General features: G+C 46.4%; 1 protein-coding gene across 1 annotated transcript in view; it reads right to left on the reverse strand.

Moving 5' to 3' along the window:
• ITGA5 (integrin subunit alpha 5) overlaps positions 1-21,129 on the reverse strand; it is a 138,158-nt gene extending 117,029 nt beyond the window's left edge. Inside the window, exon 1 of the mRNA XM_040340756.1 lies at positions 20,870-21,129. Coding sequence (XP_040196690.1) covers positions 20,870-21,051 — 182 coding nt within the window. The 5' untranslated portion in view covers positions 21,052-21,129. The remainder of the gene's footprint in view (positions 1-20,869) is intronic.
• Between the last annotated feature and the right edge of the window lie 308 nt (positions 21,130-21,437).

Below are 21,437 nucleotides of genomic sequence, written 5' to 3' on the forward strand. Positions count from 1 at the left end.
AGCGTGGAGCCGCACACACAGGCTCCTGATGAGATGAAAGAGAGAGAGAGAGAGAGAGAGAGAGAGAGAGAGAGAGAGAGAGAGAGAGAGAGAGAGAGAGAGAGAGAGAGAGAGAGAGAGAGAGAGAGAGAGAGAGAGAGAGAGAGAGAGAGAGAGAGAGAGAGAGAGAGAGAGAGAGAGAGAGAGAGAGAGAGAGAGAGAGAGAGAGAGAGAGAGAGAGAGAGAGAATGGATGGGAGTTGCAGAGGAGACAGCATGAGAATGGGGAAGAGACCCAGTTCTAGTGCCCTGTCCCTCTGGTCTGCCCCCAGTGCCCTGTCCCTCTGGTCTGCCCCCAGTGCCCTGTCCCTCTGGTCTGCCCCCAGTGCCCTGTGCCATTTTGTTAAAGTTGTTGTTGGTAATATTTAATTTTGTAACTTGATTCTGCATAAAACATTGTCATTCCATGAGATAATCTAGGAGGGCGTGTTTACAGGTGCAATTAGGCGCAGGGCAGTGTATGAATTAGGTGGGGCAACTGGTGGCGAGTAACTCTTGAGGCCTGGCTAGTAGCTCAGGACTTGAAATTTTGAGCCCTGCCTTAGAGTACCCTTTCCAGGTATGCCAAAGTGTGCTCTATAATTATTACCGTATGTAATTTGAACAAATTCTCTTGGCTAGTCCCCCCACAAAGTTCATTAACATAGGCACTTTACTGCTTTATTTGCCTTCTGGTGGACTTATATAATTTTCAAGCCAAATTTTCCATTTTTCCCTGGAATTATCCTATGAGTTACATTAAGTAGTTTATGTGAGGAGTAAACACATTTTCTTTTGGCAAAACTCTATGTAATTTAGGGAATAATTACCGACTTAAGAGGAATTAGAATTGCTTTGGGATGAAATGGTTTGCAGCTTATTCTGACATTGTTCTTTCAAAAATATTTAAGGAACTTAAAGAAAATTCCCACAGGAAAATGCTAGTGTGTCCTAGCATTACAGTCTGTCCCAACTAGATAGTCACACGAACAAGGAATAACTTAACCTTTCAATCAAAGAAGATAAAGAAAATTCTATGCATCTACATGACAGACTATTGCCGATTAGATCTTTTAACCACTTCCCGCCCAGCCTATGGCCGATTTACGTCCGGGAAGTGGTTATGAAATCCTGACAGGACGTTCTAGAACGTCCTGCAGGATTTCATGCCGCGCGCGCCCGTGGGGGCGCGCATCGCGGCGATCGGTGATGCGGGGTGTCAGTCTGACACCCTGCATCTCCGATCTCGGTAAAGAGCCTCCGGCGGAGACTCTTTACCACGTGATCAGCCGTGTCCAACCACGGCTGATCACGATGTAAACAGGAAGAGCCGCCGATGGCTCTTCCTCACTCGCGTCTGACAGACGCGAGTAGAGGATAGCCGATCTGCGGCTCTCCTGACAGGGGGGGTTAGCGCTGATTGTTTATCAGCGCAGCCCCCCCTCGGATCGCCACACTGGACCACCAGGGATGCCCACCCTGGAGCACCAGGGTGGGCAAAAAAAAAAAAAAAGCCAAAAAAAAAAAAAAAAATCTAAAAAAAAAAAAACCATAAAGAAAAAAGATGCCAGTCAGTGCCCACAAATGGGCACTGACTGGCAACAATCAGTGCTGCCACCCCAGTGTCCATCAGCGCCACCCCAGTGTCCATCAGCGCCACCCCAGTGTCCATCAGCGCCACCCCAGTGTCCATCAGCGCCACCCCACAGTGCCCATCCATGCCCAGTGCCCACCTAGCAGTGCCCATCTGTGCCACCCATAAGTGCCCATCTGTGCCGCCCATGAGTGCCCATCTGTGCCGCCTATGAGTGCCCAGTGCCGCCCATGAGTGCCCATCAGTGCCGCCTATGTGTGCCCATCAGTGCCGCCTACGTGTGCCCATCAGTGCCGCCTACGTGTGCCCATCAGTGCCGCCTATGTGTGCCCATCAGTGCCGCCTATGTGTGCCCATCAGTGTCGCATACCAGCGCCGCCAATCAGTGCCACCTCATCTGTGCCCGTCAGTACTACCTCATCGATGTCCATCAGTGCCATCTCATCGGTGCCCATTAGTGCCGCCATATCAGTGCCCGTAATTGAAAGAGAAAACTTATTTACAAAAAAATTAACAGAAAAAAATAAAAACGTAATTTTTTTTTCCAAATTTTCAGCCTTTTTTTAGTTGTTGCGCAAAAAAAAAAAATCGCAGAGGTGATCAAATACCACCAAAAGAAAGCTCTATTTGTGGGGAAAAAAGGACGCCAATTTTGTTTGGGTACAGTGTAGCATGACCGCGCAATTGCCATTCAAAGTGCGACAGTGCTGAAAGCTGAAAATTGGCTTGGGCGGGAAGCTGCGTAAGTACCTGGTATGGAAGTGGTTAAATTAGGGACCATCAAAGCAATAGTGGAGAGGTTTCCATCTCCAGTCTCCATCAAAATGCATGTGTTTTAGCATGGTCCATTTTCTCCCAGTGTACTGTATTTTTTTTTTTTTGGTTTGGCTTAAAATTCTAAACCCAATCAATAAAATCTTATATAAGATTAGCGGCCTGCTCCTGTTGAACAGGCGCGGCTTTAAATTTAGTGGGGTCATTTGGCTCAGATTAGTGTGATTAATGGCAAATTTAGCCTCTGTTACAGCCATGGCTGTGCTGGGAGTTCCACCATTATTTGCCTGGCCAAGGGTGGCAGCAGCAAGGTCAGGGTGTATTGAGTGTCCCCCAATCAGCAGTGAATCAGTGGGAGTGGTCGCTCCGCTGTGCATGCTGGGGAGGGGTACCCAGGGAGCAGATACCATTGGCATAGGGTCCATTGTTCGTGCCTCATGGCACGCCTGACCTGGGGTTGCGTGTTCCTGGGTCCTGGCTCCGGGACCACGTTGGTCCGGGGTTGCGGCTTCACCTGGGAGGCCCAGTGGTCAGACTGGGGCCTGCCCTTTTCAGAGTGGATCCTGTGCCGTCTGTCCTGCGGGAAGAAGCCGGGGAAAAACCTATCCTGGAGAGTACCATGCGGGAGGCTGGTGTCTTGGGAGAGGGCCTGGAGACTTCATCGAAGGATGCACCATGCACTGAGGCTTCACAGTGTCGCCCGTTGGGTCTAAAGTTCTACTAAAGTTAATCTGGGGAGACCTGGGTGCTGAATCCTGTGGCAGGAGATTCTGGACCAAATGTCTCCTCATAAGGGAAGGTCTGTGGCAGAGACTGTACTTTGTTCCGTGCACAATCCCGGCTGCTGGGCCAGTCAGAGGGACCTATCTGGGTGGGCAGTGCGCACTCTGGCTGGAGTGGCGACAAGAACTGTGTGCTGAAGGCAGGAGTGTTTCCCATTTGTGACTGTGCACCTGAGCCTACCTACTTGCTCTTCTACCCCTTCAACTTCTATTCTACCAAGTTCTACAAATAAATCTCAGAAAAAGGAGGTGAATTTTGTGGACATTGGAGATTTTCGGACTCACTTCACCTTGGACAGCGAGAAGATAGAGGCAACGTGTCACCAAAAAATACTCAGCAGATCCTTCGGGGGTAGTGCTCCATAAGCTTTAAGATGTTGATGCAATTTCAAAAAGTGGTTTTCAATATTTTAAATTAAGCATTAAGGCTGAATGCATACCATTGCATTTTTGCTTGATAGATTTACATGAAAAATTATTGGAAATGCATCAAAAATGCTTGAGAATGCTTGCATTACAGTGCATTTTGACACGTGTCATGGCGTGTGTTGTAACACATTATAGTTTAGAACAAAGTGTTAAAACACACAAAAATGTTGCATTTTGATGCATGTCCATTGATTCCAACTGCCAATGCACCAAGGGGTTGGGAGAAATGGCAAAGGTGGAATATAGTGTATATTACCAAACATTGGGATGCCTGCATTTACACGCACATGAACTTTAATGGCATCCCAGTCTAAGACCCAATATATGAAACTCTTAAGGTTTGACCTCATATGGTTTTGGTAAACCTGAAGACAAAAAGCTGCAGAAAATCAAATAGTGTGTATGGGGCTTTAGGCTTGGTTCACACCTAAGGCCTAGTACACACACACGAGAGGATTTATCCGCGGATACGGTCCACCGGACCGTATCCGCGGATAAATCCTCTTGAGGATTTCCACGGATTTGGATCCGATTGAGTGTACTCACCATCGGATCGAAATCCGCGCCGAAATCCCCTTGCGATGACGTGTCGTCGCCGCGATGATGACGCTGCGACGTGCGCGACGCTGTCATAAAAGGAATTCCACGCATGCGTCGAATCATTACGACGCATGCGGGGGATCCCTTCGGACAGATCGATCCGGTGAGTCTGTACAGACCACCGGATCGATCCGCGGGAGCCAATTCCAGCGGATAGATTTGTAGACATGTCTACAAATTTTTATCTGCTGGAATCGTGAAATTCCCGCGGATAAATATCCACAGGAATGTACACACCATAGAATCTATCCGCTGAAACCGATCCGCTGAGATTTTTCAGCGGATGGATTCTATGGTGTGTACGGGGCCTAAGATAGATCTGTCTCACACCAGGTGTCTGGTGCATCCTGGTTCAGACTTAAAACGGACCAAAAGAGGCACAGCGTTTTTCTGCAAAACGCACTAGACCCACTGCGGAGATATGTGAACCGGCTACATATCTCCTGCTATTGCAGGTTGGATGTGAGAATACAGCATCTAATTCGCAATGGTGTGAACTAGGGTTGTCCCGATACCGATACCAGTATCGGTATCGGGACCGATACCGAGTATTTGCGGGAGTACTCGTACTCGCGCAAATACCCCCGATACCTAAATAGAATACTTCCCCCCCCCGCCGCCGCATCGCGCCGCCGCATCGCAAAGCCGCTGCATGGGTTAAACGCCGTGCGGGAACATCACAGCTTTCATTTGAATAGCTGTAGTGTTTCCGCACGTATAGACACTCCCCCTTGCCCGGGATTGGATGGATGATCGTGATCTGTCCAATCCCGAGCAAGGGGGAGTGTCTATACGCGCGGGCAAAACAGCTATTCAAATGAATGCTGTGATTTTCTCCATGCGGCGGCGGCAAAGGTATGGGGGACATTGCTGCCAGAGGGACATTGCTGCCAGAGGGACATGGCTAGAGGGACATGGCTAGAGGGACATGGCTGCATATGTGAGGGACATGGCTGCATATGTGAGGGACATGGCTAGAGGGATATGGCTGCATATGTGGGGGACATGGCTAGGGGGACATGGCTGCATATGTGGGGGACATGGCTAGGGGGACATGGCTGCATATGTGGGGGGACATTGCTGCATATGTGGGGGACATTGCTGCATATGTGGGGGACATGGCTGCATATGTGGGGGGACATGGCTGCATATGTGGGGGGACATGGCTGCATTTGGGGACACATTTAAAAAAAGTATCGGTATTCGGTATCGGCGACTACTTGAAAAAAAGTATCGGTACTTGTACTCAGTCCTAAAAAAGTGGTATCGGGACAACCCTAGTGTGAACCCAGCCTTAGTCCGTAGGGTTCAATATTGAATTGGCCCTCCCATTGCAGCTATATCAGCTTCAACTCTTCTGGGAAGGCTGTCCACAAGGTTTAGGAGTGTGTCTATGGGAATGTTTGACCATTTTTCCAGAAACGCATTTGTGAGGCCCGGCCTGCAGTCTCTGCTCCAATTCATCCCAAAGGTGTTCTATCGGGTTAAGGTCAGGCCAGTAAAGTTCCTCCACCCCAAATTCGCTCACCCATGACTTTATGGACTTTGTTTGTACACTGGTGCGCAGTCATGTTGGACCAGATGGAGGCCATCACCAAAACTGTTCCTACACAGTTGGGAGCATGAAATAGTCTAGGTATGCTGATGCCTTAAGATTTGTCTTCACTGGAACTAGGGGGCCAAGCCCAACATTTGAAAAACACCACCACAATCCCCCCTCCACCAAATGATTTGGACCAGTGCACAAGGCAAGTTCCATAAAATACATAAATGAGCAAGTTTGGGGTGGAGGAACTTGACATGCCTGCCTCAACCCAATAGAACACCTTTGGGATGAATTAGAGCAGATACTCCAAGCCAGACCTCCTTGTCCAACATCAGTGCCTGACCTCACAAATGTGCTTCTGGAAGAATGGTTACAAATCACCATAGACACTCCTAAACCTTGTGGACAGCTTTCCCAGAAGAGCTGAAGCCATTAAAGCTGCAAAAGGTGGGCCAACTTATGAACCCTACTGACTAGGACTGGCATGCCATTGAAGTTCATGTACGTGTAAAGGCAGGCGCCCCAATACTTTTGGTAATATAATGTAGGTCCTAAAAGAATGCGTGCCGATCCTGCCACGAAGGACCATGTTTAGGCAAATATTGCAAAGATTAATTTAACAGTTTCAGCAAAATCAAAAGGTCATTATATGTGCATACTTTACTTGTGCAATATAATGTGCACTAATGTTCCAGTAGAGAATCTTTATATTGATTATCATGGCACAATACTTCCTAACAATGTGCTACTGACCAAGCTGGATTGCACTCAAACATTATGCCCTTTCCACCTTTTTTGGGGGTTAGCCCTAGTTTTGGGGGGGGGGTTAGACCCCTTGAATAAACAAGAACTACTCTGAGCAATACATTATTTTGCACCAGAAAAAAAAAAAAAAAATTAGGATCACTCACAACCTTAAAATCAAATGCTCAGTGGCAGGTTTTGCAAGACTTTGGGTGGTTCCTTAGCACGGACACTACTACATTACAGTGATGACATCACACAGCATTTGCTAGATTACAAGACACAATTTCTCTTTTTATAGCTAGTTTTCATGATTAGTCCCTTCTGCACTGTAAAAGCGGACCTAAATCTAATTGAAGCTTTGTAAACTGATAATTGGTAGTAATAATACAACGCTCCCCTGGGGATTCTAGGCATTGCTTGGTTTTGAAATTTCCAGGCTCTATAAGGAGATCAATCATGCTGTGCTGATAAGAGCCTAAATTCCTAAAGACTTGGTATCACAACCAGTCATATCTGCAAAATTTTACAGCCCCTGTCAAAACTGCTGCCAGACAGTCAGACCACGCACAGTGCCTACTGGGAAAAAAGGTGCCGTCTTCAGGATGTCTGCTACAGGAACACAGCCCACAAGACAAACGACCTGGAGGATCAGAGCAGCCCCTGTGTGCGTCATTACTCATCCTCTCTACAGATCGCCTTAAAAACTGCAAAGCAGCCAAGGAATCCTAGGATTAAAGAACAAGAGAACAGCATGCATCAAAACAGACATGACCACTTTAGTAAATTATTACCTAAAGACAGAAATATAAAACATTTACTATAATCTGTATTCACGTTTTGCAAGAATGTTCAGCAATTTATCAAAATAGTACATAGCATTTCGCATACCATTATTTCATATCTCTACAGGCCCCTGAAAGTAAAAATAAAGGCAAAACTACTTCTTTCGTTTTGGATAGAGTGGAGAGGGATTAGACATCCTAGCAATAAAAATAGACGGGAGAGTCACCCTCAATTTGCCCTGTTTATCATTAGCATTGAAAGTAAAAGAAAACCCCAAATTTTTGGTTCCCCCCCCCCCCTCGATTACTTTTCTGGGGACATCTTCCAATGGGGACACTACTTCTGCTGGCCTGGGGGTTCCCAAGTCCCTTAATTAGCAGGGATTACCCCTTACATTTTGGCTATGGGACAGAAAGTGAAGGTTAAAAGTGGTTGTAAACCCTTGCTTTAAAAAAAAAAAAAAAAAAAAAAGAAGGAGGCAAGAACAAAAACACATGCATATACTTACCTGCTCCGTGCAATAGTTTTGCACAGAGCAAACCGTATCCTCTTTTGGCGGTCCAGGCCCCTCCACTTCATCGGGTGCCCCCACAGAAAACCGCTCTCCCTGGGGGGCACCCTACTGCGGGGGGAGAGGGGGAGTCGCTCATGCACATCGCTGGATCAGATCGGGCTCAAGTAAAAAAAAAAAAGGGCAAGTCTGAAGGGAGCTGCAGCACAGGTGATTTTTCATCCATAGAATGTGTGATGGGAGAAAAACCTTGAGGCTTTACAACCACTTTAATCTCCCAAAGGTGCACAGATGAAAAACAAAACAAAAAACAGGGGTTATAACCCTACCTTACACCATGAAAAATTAGAAGGAAAAAAAAAATGATTTGCCTTGAGTTTTACTTGAAGGCTCCAGGAGAAAATGTAAAACATTTTGATTGCTGCCAGTGGTGGACTAAATGGGGAGATCAGTGCAGTAGTAGGGGCCCAAATCATTACAAATTAAAATCAGTGGTACAAAACATGACACCCATGTCATGTCACCCCCACCAGCAACATGATCGAAAAAGTGAGCACTTGCTCTTATGGCATTGCTCAAATGCTGGTCATTCATTCTGCTTTCAAATATTGTCAGTGAAGTCTGGTGAGCCGAGTTAGCTTCTAGCTTTTTATATGTCTTGGTTACTCTGAGATCTCCTTCCTATTCCGGTCCCCTCAAGATTCTGGTGTTCCCACACACCTTTCATACTTCAGCACCACGTGTTGCAATTAACATAATAGAACAAATTAAAAAGCCAACATGAAGAGTGGCATCACCATAAGCTGGCTATATTAGGTGTGCAGAGATGTTGCCAACAATATCTCTAGAGAAACTGCAACTCCTCAGTGTCTCCCCAAAAAAAAAAAAAAAATCGAAGTATCAAGTTTTTTGGTAAACTAACCCTTTAAGGATGATGAATGTTTCCATGACACCGATTCCAAATGAGGCACAATGGAGCTCAGTCACAACAGCAGATTTCTTTTTTTCAAGTCCCTTGCGTAAAACAGCGTTTTGAACATGTGGGAGTTGTCTGCTCCATCAAGAGAACTGTAGATGCTGTTTTTAATCAACAAGTGACTGTGCATAAAACAAGCTCCAGCTCACTCTTCACTGAAAGTCAATGCCTGCACTTTCTACAGCCAGTGGAGTAGGGTTAAAACCTCTGCCAGTTTTTATTTCTGCCAATGTTTAGAAGATTCCTCTAAATCTCCTGTGTGGTCACCAGGACAGAAGACAGTTAAAGTCATTCCTACAGGGTCCAGACAGCAATAAAACATCAGGAGGTCCACTCTACTCAAAACTTTTACTGAGAAAGAATGAGAGGTCATTGCTGACTTTGCAAAAAGAAATGCGAGTTGCCTGGCTGTCTTGCGAGTCATCAACTGCATATGGAATCAGATGTTCTGACGTTATCCTTCCAAATGACTCAGACTATTGAAACCAAAAGACAACCAGACAAGTGGCATTGTCAGGAGGTCAGCACTGGGAGCATTTTTATATTTTCTCAGTATTGTTTTACCCCCTTTTTTTTTTAAAGGGGGGGTGTTGAGGTGTTTTGGATTCCATTTTAAAAAAAAAGTGCCAAGTAGCCCAATATGTATGTTTCTAGCCTTTTTTGTCTTAGCTGATATTTTCTTTACATGCAAGATTTTACCATTTCTCGAATGGGGGTTTTACAAGTAGGAAAGCATATGTAGCTAAAAGAACCTTTACAAAGAGTCCAAAAGTTACACACATTCTAAATGTTTTCAGGACCCTAGTGTAGTGCTGTGTACAGTTAACAGATAACCTTATGACACCAGCTTGGGGCAAAAAAAAAAAAAAAGATAAAAAATGAGAGATAAGGCGGCACCATAGATTACAGGCTATGGAGGCTGCAAGACTTATTAGATAATGTACTGATAAAATATATGCATATTAAAATCAAGAAAATATTTTCATTACATTTATCCAAACAGAACCATTTGTAAACTGAAAATATTGGGAATTTGATCGCAGAACTGGGTATAGTTCTTTTTATTTCTACTGCAAAGCAATACCCAGAGAGGCAGGCCACCTTTAAAAACACAGGCAATTACCAGCTGCATTTACTTATTCCCTGCCCAACAATCTGTTCTGCTAGAAATACTTGGTACTTCCAAGTATGGAGAAAGCATGCAACTCTTTTCCCTTCTTCCTATAGGATAGCAGTGGTGCTTAGTGGTTGACCACTCAGGTATCGAGCTGTCACAGAGGCAGAGTTCTCAGCCCTGTGTGCACTCAAAGCTGCAACTTTGCACATGTGTCATCTCTTCAACTCTTAGCAGTCCATTTACATGCTAGGAGAACAATGGTGGATGTATGGTTGGAAGTACAGAAGCTAAATGAGCATGCTACTTTTCTTTGTATAGGCAAAATATATCAACTTTAGGCTTTACGGTAACCAGGCCAGGTGCAACCTGGCAGCCAATTATTCCTGGAAGCAAAGTGATTGGCTAGGATGAGTTTTTCCTACTGTACGCCATTACTCTGTACGCCTACTGTACGCCAACACTGAGGACAAGGGGGCACTCTTTACGTCTAGAGGAAAAAAGAGATTTCACCTCCAAATATGGAAAGGTTTTTTCACAGCAAGAGCTGTGAAAATGTGGAACAGACTCCCTCCAGAGGTGGTTCTGGCCAGCTCAGTAGATTGCTTTAAGAAAGGCCTGGATTCTTTCCTAAATGTACAGAATATAACTGAGTACTAAAATTTGTAGGTAAAGTTGATCCAGGGTAAATCCAATTGCCTCTCGGGGGATCAGGAAGGAATTTTTTCCCCTGCTGTAGCAAATTGGATCATGCTCTGCTGGGGTTTTTTGCCTTCCTCTGGATCAACTGTGGGTATGGAGTTGGGTGTATAGGATTGTACTGTGTTTTTTATTTTGTTTTTTTTATTTTTTGTGGTTGAACGGGATGGACTTGTGTCTTTTCAACCTGACTAACTATGCAACTATGTAACTCAGCAAGCCCAAACTTTAGTGGCTCGTAGCTTACACAGTTCTGTCTTTCGGCTCTAAATGGCTGAACTGTCCCCCAGGCAAAAAAAATGCAAACTACAAGGTGGGGGGTAGGAAATAAACTTCCTTCGAAAGGCACAGGTAAGGGGGTTTAAAATATGGGGTAGACAGCATATGCTTTGCTTTGTCTTAAAGCAATGAAAATGACACAGCTGCCAATCTTAACATGTTGATTCTGCATAGTGAGGTAGATCCTCAACAGGTGCTCAAACACGGCGAAACGCACAGTGAGGCCATAAATTGTAACAAAGTCAAAAGACAGACAACTCAACATGAAAGACTGCAATAGATTAGAGCAGTATAAAGATAAAAGTGCAAGAAAAGTCATTACCCCTTTTTAGACATATACATTGAGTCACTCTACCATTAAAGGTACTCTGAGTCACTTTACTAAAAAGAATGACTCGCTCTTGTCGGCTTAGCCCTGACATGTCACCAGGATGATATGAGGCAGAGTTTGATGTTGCCTACTAACACTATATAGGGCAACATGGAGACACATTTTATTGAAGTTATTTAATCCCCCCTGTGTGTAGCCTGCAAAAGTCTTGCCTTGCTCCCAATTCCAAAGATATTCACACTGTGGCCCCAGACAGCGCTACACAGTTTTTGCACTGAAAACGTCTGTCAGGTCCTTTTTGCAGATGCATGTCGGGGGCCTAATCCATTCCCTAGGACAGCGATGGCAAACCTTGGCCCCCCAGATGTTTTGGAACTACATTTCTCATGATGCTCATGCACTCCACAGTGTAGTTGAGCATCATGGGAAATGTAGTTCCAAAACATCCGGGGTGCCAAGGTTCACTGATATAGGGTGACTGGAGACCTCCATGAGTACAGACCATCCATTGAAATGAATGGAGTGGCAGTGTGTACAAGAAAAGAACAGGAGCAGGGAGAAAGGGAAGTATTCTCAGGTTGGGGGGGGGGTGATTATAGAACAATTGTACTAAAATAACAAATGGTCCTCTCTCGAAAGCTTGCACATGTCCCCATTCTCTCCAGTACATCCCAACTTCCTTGGAGCCTTCCTGCATTGCACTGAAATTAAAGCAGTGTTATCAGCCCTTCGTTCACTTCTGTGAACTACAGAACAGCCCACATGATAAAATAGAACTACAGATCACCTCTATCTCATTATTACACTTTCTGTACTAGTGACAATGTAGCTCTTCCATAGATGAAGTATATCAAGTGAGCACCATCACCCTAAAGCAGAATGTGTTATTGGCAGGATCACCAGGTAAAACAAAAAAAAATAAAAAAATCTATTTTATATAAAAGCTGCAAAATACAAAAATGTTGTCAACATAAATACAGGCTACCATAATAGCTAGGAAATTAATTTGCACTGAAGCCATGTGAAAGGCATGCTGCTGGATCAGGCGAAAGCAATACCGATTAGACAAAATTATCTAAATCGTACAATCACCATTTTGCCAGATTCTGATAGATGGTATTGCCTATTGATACCTCATATGAGATCTTCACCAACCCTGGCAGAAAATAGCCAGATTGGCCAACTCATCGGGTGGTACCTTGATGACCATCATTATGCTCATGACCATGATTGCCTCCTGTAGCACTGCATAAATTTGTTTTAACAGTTGAGGCAACTCCTCAGGTTATATGTTCTAGAGGTAGTTACAAGCACTCAGGCTGGGTTCAGCTTGCAATCCAGAGCGTTTGTTCACCGATGTAGGCAAAAAAATGTGCCTTATTCCGCACCTAAAGGGCCGGTGCTACCACTAGGCAAACTAGGCAGCCGTCTAAGTCGCTCAGCCACTGGTGTGCCTACTCTCTTCAGCAAGCAACCGAGTCTCAGCATCAGCAGGCAGCCGTGTCTGTGTCCCGACTTCCGAATGAAAAAGCAAGCAAACATTCATTCGATGGGCGCTGGTGAGGCTGCATTTGATGGGCACTTCATTAAAAAGGTTGGGTATATATGGGCAGAGCAAAGGGTGTGGAGTCAGGGGTGCAGCGGCAAAATGACATTTCGCTTAGGGTGTCAAAAATCCTTGAACCAGCCCTGCCTAAACCAGACCCAAAATGCACAGGACCCTTTTTAAAACTGCACCGCGCCCGCTATTGGACATGTGTGAACCGGCTCCATTGAAAGCCAGTCTTATTCACATGTTATGTGAATTAGACATGGTTAAAAAAAAACGCATCCAATGTGAACCCAGCATTAGGCAATTTGGCAGCTATTGGTGGGCCCAGAGAACTTGCTAAAATCATACTAACATGACCCTGGGAATCACAAAAAAAGGAAGTATCAATTTTTGGGGCCAAAGTACTGCAAGCAAGAATCAAACATCAATTTACACCTCCAGTGAAAATAACTGGTAGTATATTAAAAAAAAAAAAAAAGGGGGGGGATAGAAAGAACACACACAGCTGTGTAAATGGATACTTTGTTGTCTTACTCCATTTCACAAACAATTAAAATACGTGTAAGAACCCAAAGATTAAGAATATGAGTCAATTGGATCCATTTCCATGTGCAGGTTACAAGAGGCTGATAACTTATTTGTAAGAGGACACTTCATTTTATCTGAATGCAAGTTTATACATGAACCTCAATGCTTGGTCCAAGTCAGTGACTTCTTGAACCTTCAAAGTGATGAGGCGTAGAAGATGAATAATTGTATCACTGACATCCAAGCATTCAGTATTAAAATAAAGCAGAGTTGTTTCAGATTCAAGGACATGTGAAGAGAAAAGAGTCAGCCCATCCAAAAGAAGTGCAGTTATGGGTGGAGAATAGAGGGGGTGGGATTTCCCATGGCCTTCTTAGATCTCTTACAGACCCCAGCAGTGAGCTCCTCTGACCAGTTGAAAGCTCCCTAGGGTCTCTCACTTCTCCTGCTGCATGTTGTGAAAGTTAAAATCAATGAAGAATTCGAACAGAGCCGAACGTGCAGAGCTGCGAGTTGGCTCTATACGGCGCCTGCGCCGTATAGAGCCAACTCACAGCTCTGCACGTTTGGCTCCTTTCGGAAACGCAGTAACTCGTGCGCGCCTATGCAATACGGGGGGCGGGGCCTTATTCACCGGGGGGGGGGGGAACGGACGTCAATCATCTGGGCGACCTCCCAGATGACATTCCCCCTCGGCAGAGAAACGCCTACTCACGCGGGGAGAACTACCTGGAAGCCAGGTTGCAAAGATAGATTACAAGGTACGTACAGCCTAAAAAAATCCGGACTGTATTTGTTGCAAGTATAAGGAAGTTGGTCAGATATAAATGTTATTAGGGTGAACCTCCTCTTTAAGGTCTTTTAGTAACATCATAATACAGTACTGAAAATATCCCAAGGGCCAAGAAGCCAATCTAGTTGTCCTCAATGGAGTTGGCTCCCCAAATAAATCCTACTGGATTTGACAGCAATCCCCATTTAAGATGTGAATAGTAAGACTTGCATTGTGTTCTGCTTCTTCTGAAGTTTCTGCTATTCTCTCCACTTATCACCCAATGCCTTGATCGCTGACCCTGATTTCCACAGTAAGGTGGGCCTTTGACTTGTAGGGTCCTTCTGTGCCCCACTGGAGGCACCCTTATTTACCCACTCATAAAATACCTAGAGTCTGCACTGCATGCGCACAGGCAGACCATAGGGAAAGAAACAAATGTCACAATGGGTGTGCATGCAATAGGAATGATGGTACATGTAGTCCAGAGGAGACTCATTTACATTTAGAGTGCATGCTCCCAGACATGAAATTGGCTCCAGGCAGTGCCAGTAAAATTTATAAAAAGGAGACGGTTTAGTGGCACTGTTGAATGTAATCATTAACTGACCAGTGATTAATAGGCCAAGAGGGTTATATGTTTTAACTGAGGTTTTAGTACTTTAAAGGTTTTGGGTGGATTGACATCAGTTATACGGATTTTTTTTAAATAAAAAAAAAATAAAATAAAAATACTAAATATGTGTAAAATGTATAACACACAGCACAATGTGACTAAACAATGGCTGCCATTACTCTAGGCACACTGTAAAAAGTGGATATTCTGTATATCCCAGTGAAGAGTTCTGCCTGTGGATTCCTCGGGGTGCCATTCAGAGGCAGGACACAATCCTGGCTTGTTGGCGTGTCCGGTTTCAGGAAACTCTGTCCTGTTAAACATTATTACTCACTTTCCTCATGTGAGCTCTGAGCTGTAAAGAAATGTACTCCAAGCCCTGAGGTCCTGATCTTACACAAAGGGGGACCCAGCTCCAGCTGATTGAGGGCACAGCACGCCAGCCTGGTCACCGCCAGGTCCTGCTGGAGTGGAGAGTGATCTGTCTACATTGAAAACAGACGGGGAGGAAGCCAGGACAATACCGCTAATTAACCCTTACACTGTATGACGGTGACATGTCATCCCTGGTTCTCTCTATTCCTATCCAAATGGAAAATACACACACACACACACACACACACACACACACACACACACACAGTACAGAATGCCAAACATATCAGAGGCACTAAACACAAGCTACAAATTCATTCTTTGAAAGAAAACAAAATGGATAACTTACAAATGTTTCAGGATTCTATTGAAAGTAAACATTTTATATAAATACAAAAAAAAAAAAAAAAATCAACACAGCTGACTATTGAGCCTCTCCTTGGGTCCCCTCTGGGAAGATTTAACTCCACTTGCCCCATCAGACAGGAAAATGCCGAGAAACAAAATGTTACAGCTGTCACCAGAACAGGGGTGATGGTAGGTCTTCTATCAGGGTCACTTATTTCAGTAAAAGCTTTGAGAGATTTCCCCAAATGGGCAGAGAGCAATAAAACAATAAAAGCGAAGGGGAGAAGAGGAGCCGGAAGGGGAGAAGAGGTAGGAGGTAGAAGCGGAAGGGGGCAGAAGGGGAGAAGAGGTAGGAGGTAGAAGCGGAAGGGGGCAGAAGGGGAGAAGAGGTAGGAGGTAGAAGCGGAAGGGGGCAGAAGGGGAGAAGAGGTAGGAGGTAGAAGCGGAAGGGGGCAGAAGGGGAGAAGAGGTAGGAGGTAGAAGCGGAAGGGGGCAGAAGGGGAGAAGAGGTAGGAGGTAGAAGCGGAAGGGGGCAGAAGGGGAGAAGAGGTAGGAGGTAGAAGCGGAAGGGGGCAGAAGGGGAGAAGAGGTAGGAGGTAGAAGCGGAAGGGGGCAGAAGGGGAGAAGAGGTAGGAGGTAGAAGCGGAAGGGGGCAGAAGGGGGAAGAGGTAGGAGGTAGAAGCGGAAGGGGGCAGAAGGGGAGAAGAGGTAGGAGGTAGAGGCGGAAGGGGGCAGAAGGGGAGAAGAGGTAGGAGGTAGAAGCGGAAGGGGGCAGAAGGGGAGAAGAGGTAGGAGGTAGAAGCGGAAGGGGGCAGAAGGGGAGAAGAGGTAGGAGGTAGAAGCGGAAGGGGGCAGAAGGGGAGAAGAGGTAGGAGGTAGAAGCGGAAGGGGGCAGAAGGGGAGAAGAGGTAGAGGCTGAAGGGCGCAGAGGGGGGGAGAAGAGGTAGAGGCTGAAGGGCGCAGAGGGGGGGAGAAGAGGTAGAGGCTGAAGGGGGCAGAGGGGGGGGAGAAGAAGAGGTAGGAGGTAGAGGCTGAAGGGGGCAGAGGGGGAGAAGAAGAGGTAGGAGGTAGAGGCTGAAGGGGGCAGAGGGGGAGAAGAAGAGGTAGGAGGTAGAGGCTGAAGGGGGCAAAGGGGGAGAAGAAGAGGTAGGAGGTAGAGGCTGAAGGGGGCAAAGGGGGAGAAGAGGGAGGTAGAGGCTGAAGGGGCAAAGGGGGAGAAGAGGTAGGAGGTAGAGGCTGAATGGGGCAGAAGGGGAGAAGAGGTAGAGGCGGAAGGGGGCAGAAGGGGAGAAGAGGTAGAAGGTAGAGGCGGAAGGGAGCAGAAGGAGAAGAAGTGGTAGAGGTAGAGGCGGAAGTGGGCGGAAGGGGAGAAGAGCAAAAAGTAGGATTTCTAGCTTTATATAAATTAACCCATCAGAACCATCCATCAGATATCAATTTGAATATCTCATTTGCTCCATTTTCTAGTATGTTAAATGAACAATTGAAAGCATTTTAATACATCTGTATTGACAACCAGGAATCCTGTGAGCTGATAATCTTCTGTACTCTGCCTCTAGACTGTTATCAGATTGTTCCCTGCCATCTCTATCATCTACAAAGCCACACACACACACACACACATTATGGAGAAGAGAGGAATAGGTTATGTACTGTCCTTTGGTGACAATACTGTTCAGTACTGATGTCACCCTATGACAGGAATGGTTAGTGGCAGGATTACCAGGTTAAAATAAAAGGAAAAATGTATGGAAAAAAAAAATGCAGGCACCACATTCGAAGACCAGCTGCACTGCTTTCCATTTTGGTTCTTGGGTTTACGCTTTGAGCCCTTGTTCACATTGGAGCGATTTGACAGCTCAGATCGCAGCCTATTGCCGGCAAGGGCACCGCTCCAAACGGTGCGACGCCAACCTTGCGGTGCCGCCGCACTGGTTTGCAAAAGTAGTTACTGCACTACTTTTGATGATTTTGGGGTGTGACTTCAATAGACATCTGTGCATGAAGCTGCTGCACAAAATGTCTTTCAAGTTGAACTTGCACTGAAATGAGACTTTGAAATTGTGCGATTTCAGATGAAGTCGTACGATTTCAAAACCACCTTAAGTGTAAACGAGGGCTAAAAGACGTTAGAAGGCGGTGGGTCCCTTAAAATACTTGTACTGAAAATTTAAAGTAGCAAAAAGTAATACATTGCAGTATACCAGTTTTTAGATGTAGTGGCTGCATTAGTTTTCTCTTTTTTTTCACCTGATAACCTGACCAGTAACTCTTCCTCTCAGACTAGATGGAGAGGCAACAGACACACCTTTTGATGGCAGCATTGTCAGTCTGGGAGGGGCAGTGTTAGTCCAATCCTTCTAAATCCGCTAGTCCAACAATTTAAAGCAGAATTCCAGCTATCACAGCTACAGTTTTTTCCATTTGGGATAAACATCTTACATAAAATAAAAGCTGATCATTGTAAGCACCCGTGTGCATGTTAAATAGTTTATCCTGTCCCTCGGTCACTTTTGTGGACAGTTTGGTCTGTAAAGTAAGTTGAAAAGTAACAGACTTCCTAACTAAATCACCAGGTGAAAATAAATGGTAAAAGACTAAAAAAAGAAACTAATGCAGCAACCACATCTAAAGCTCACCACACACACAGTCTGAATGTATATTCTTCTTTAGACCTACCAACTACTGTGCGGTAAAGAAGCGAGTCTGTTAGATTAGGTAGGTCCTTATTCCATGATTGTGGTAAGCGAGTGTATGAGGATCAGAACATGTATGGTGACCCTAAATCTGACCAGCAATTGATCGAACTTCAGCCAGTTCAGCAGGGACCAGCTGAATGCCGATCTAATTCCAATTCTGTTAGAGGAAAGAAAGTTGATATAATGATTGACTCCTCTCCAACAGGACTTTGGAAAAACTTTCATTGGATCAGCATCTGCAGCCAATCAGTTGCAGGACTGATTTATGTATTCTGACAGCAGAGGAGTCCCCTCTGTCAGCATACAATAGCACAGCAGGGAGGATTCCCCCATCCACCTCTTGTGTAGGGGGGGGGGGGGGGGGGGGCTGATCAAAAAAAAAAAAAAAGGGGGGGGGGAGAAAAGATCCATGCATGGCCAGACCTGGAGGCTGCAATAGTCTACATTTTTGTACCTGGGTCTGAGGACTTTAGATAGAAGAAGAGAAATGTAACAATAGTGTAAATAAAAAGTATCCCATCCCCGGTGTTGTTGGTAAACAGAGATCTGTGCAGAGACAACAATGTAACAACAATAGAGGGGCTGTGTGGAGTCAGACAAGGTAATGAAGGTTGTAGTTGTAGGGAAGGCAGAGTTGGGTCATCAGCAGGTAATCTCATCCAGATGGGTGAATGGGATCCCTCTCCAGACAAAAGCAATGCCTGCCAAGCTGTAAAGGGGGGCTGAGCTGTACACCAGTGTGAATGTATGGGGGGGGCTGAGCTGTACACCAGTGTGAATGTATGGGGGGGGGGGCTGAGCTGTACACCAGTGTGAATGTATGGGGGGGGGGGGGGCTGAGCTGTACACCAGTGTGAATGTATGGGGGGGGGGGGCTGAGCTGTACACCAGTGTGAATGTATGGGGGGGGGGGCTGAGCTGTACACCAGTGTGAATGTATGGGGGGGGGGGCTGCAGACATACACCAGTGTGAATGTATTTGTGGGGGGCTGCAGACATACACCAGTGTGAATGTATTTGTGGGGGGGGGGGGCGCTGCAGACATACACCAGTGTGGATGTGTAGGGGGGGCACAGACATACCCCAGTGTGAATGTGTGTGTGGGGGGGCGCAAACATACACCAGTGTGAATGTATTTGATGGGGGGGGGGCGCAGACATACCCCAGTGTAAATGTATTTGTGGGGGGGGGGCGCAGACATACCCCAGTGTAAATGTATTTGTGGGGGGGGGGCGCAGACATACCCCAGTGTGAATGTATTTGTGGGGGGGGGGCGCAGACATACCCCAGTGTAAATGTATTTGTGGGGGGGGCGCAGACATACCCCAGTGTAAATGTATTTGGGGGGGGCGCAGACATACCCCAGTGTAAATGTATTTGTGGGGGGGGGGGGGCGCAGACATACCCCAGTGTGAATGTATTTGTGGGGGGGGGGGCGCAGACATACCCCAGTGTAAATGTATTTGTGGGGGGGGCGCAGACATACCCCAGTGTAAATGTATTTGGGGGGGGCGCAGACATACCCCAGTGTAAATGTATTTGTGGGGGGGGGGCGCAGACATACCCCAGTGTAAATGTATTTGTGGGGGGCGCAGACATACCCCAGTGTAAATGTATTTGGGGGGGGCGCAGACATACCCCAGTGTAAATGTATTTGTGGGGGGGGGGCGCAGACATACCCCAGTGTAAATGTATTTGTGGGGGGCGCAGACATACCCCAGTGTAAATGTATTGGGGGGGGCACAGACATACCCCAGTGTAAATGTATTGGGGGGGGCACAGACATACCCCAGTGTAAATGTATTGGGGGGGGCACAGACATACCCCAGTGTAAATGTATTGGGGGGGGCACAGACATACCCCAGTGTAAATGTATTGGGGGGGGGCACAGACATACCCCAGTGTGAATGTATTGGGGGGGGCACAGACATACCCCAGTGTGAATGTATTTGATGAGGGGGGGCACAGACATACCATTGTGAATTGGGGGGGGCTATGTATGGGGGTTCTATAGTAAAATAGTAAGGTTTGGGGTGCAGAGGGAGATGTTCGGCAGTGTCAATGTATTGGGGGGTTCTATGATAAAATAAGGTTCGAAGGGAGAATGTATTGGGGGGGTTCTGTATTGGGGGTTCTATAATAAAATACGTTTTGGGGTGCGGAGGGAGATGTTCCCCGGTGTGAATGTATTGGGGGGGGGGGGGTCTATAATAAAATAAGGTTCGGAGGTAGAATGTATTGGGGGGGGGGGGTTGTGTATTGGGGGGGGGTTCTATAATAACATAAGGTTCGGAGGTAGAATGTATTGGGGGGGGGGTTGTGTATTGGGGGGGGGTTCTATAATAACATAAGGTTCGGAGGGAGAATGTATTGGGCGTTCTATAATAAAATAAGGTTCGGAGGTAGAATGTATTGGGGGGGGTTCTATGATAAAATAAGGTTCGGAGGGGGGATGTATTGGGGGGGGGGGTGGGGTGGGTCTGTATTGGGGGTTCTATAATAAAATAAGGTTCGGAGGTAGAATGTATTGGGGGGGGGTTCTGTATTGGGGGTTCCATGATAAAATAATACGTTTCGGGGTGCGGAGGGAGAATGTATTGGGGGGGGGGGTTCTGTATTGGGGGTTGTATAATAAAATAGTTTCGGGGTGCGGAGGGAGAGATGTGGAAGGAGGAGAAGAAGGGGGAGCGGATGTAACGGAACAGATGAGGGCGGGAGGGTCTCCCCCATCCACACACACAGACAGACCTCCGATCCCGGGGACAAGGAGCACCCTCCTCCAATACACAGCACTTACCTCTGCGGGTCCGGTAGGTAGAAGTCCACGGAGAAGCCGAACAAGCTGCCCCGCGGTCCGGAGTAGGTAGCGGGCTCATCCACCGCCAGGTTAAATCCATGGAGCGGGCTGAGGAGAGGGAGAAGGGCGGCTAGGAGGACACAGCGGGTACGGAGCGGGCACGGCATGGCTGGGAGGAACATGTGAGAACACCGGGAACTCTCCGCTCTCTCTCTCACTTACTTTGAAGCTACAGAAAAAAAAAGAAAAGAAAAAAAAGCAACTACTCCAATGAAGAAGAAGCCCCGCCCAACCGAGCTACGGATGAGGGCTCCGCCCCCTTTCCTCTATGGACACGCCTCTTTGTTCTGGATGTGGATTTCATTAGAGTCCTCCTCAGTGTCCATCCCATAGACTCCGCTGTAATGTCATTACTGGCTTTGTCCTGTGAGAGCCGATAATTGAATGATACGTGTGACTGGAGGGGAAGGTACACAGTGTATGGGAAGAGTGAGAGGACCTGGGGGGGATGGACAGATCTCTACTGGGCTCCTCTTCACACAAACACTCTGATAGGTCAGATCACAAA

This window comes from Rana temporaria, chromosome 2 (assembly GCF_905171775.1).
Source record: "Rana temporaria chromosome 2, aRanTem1.1, whole genome shotgun sequence".
NCBI lineage: Eukaryota > Metazoa > Chordata > Amphibia > Anura > Ranidae > Rana > Rana temporaria.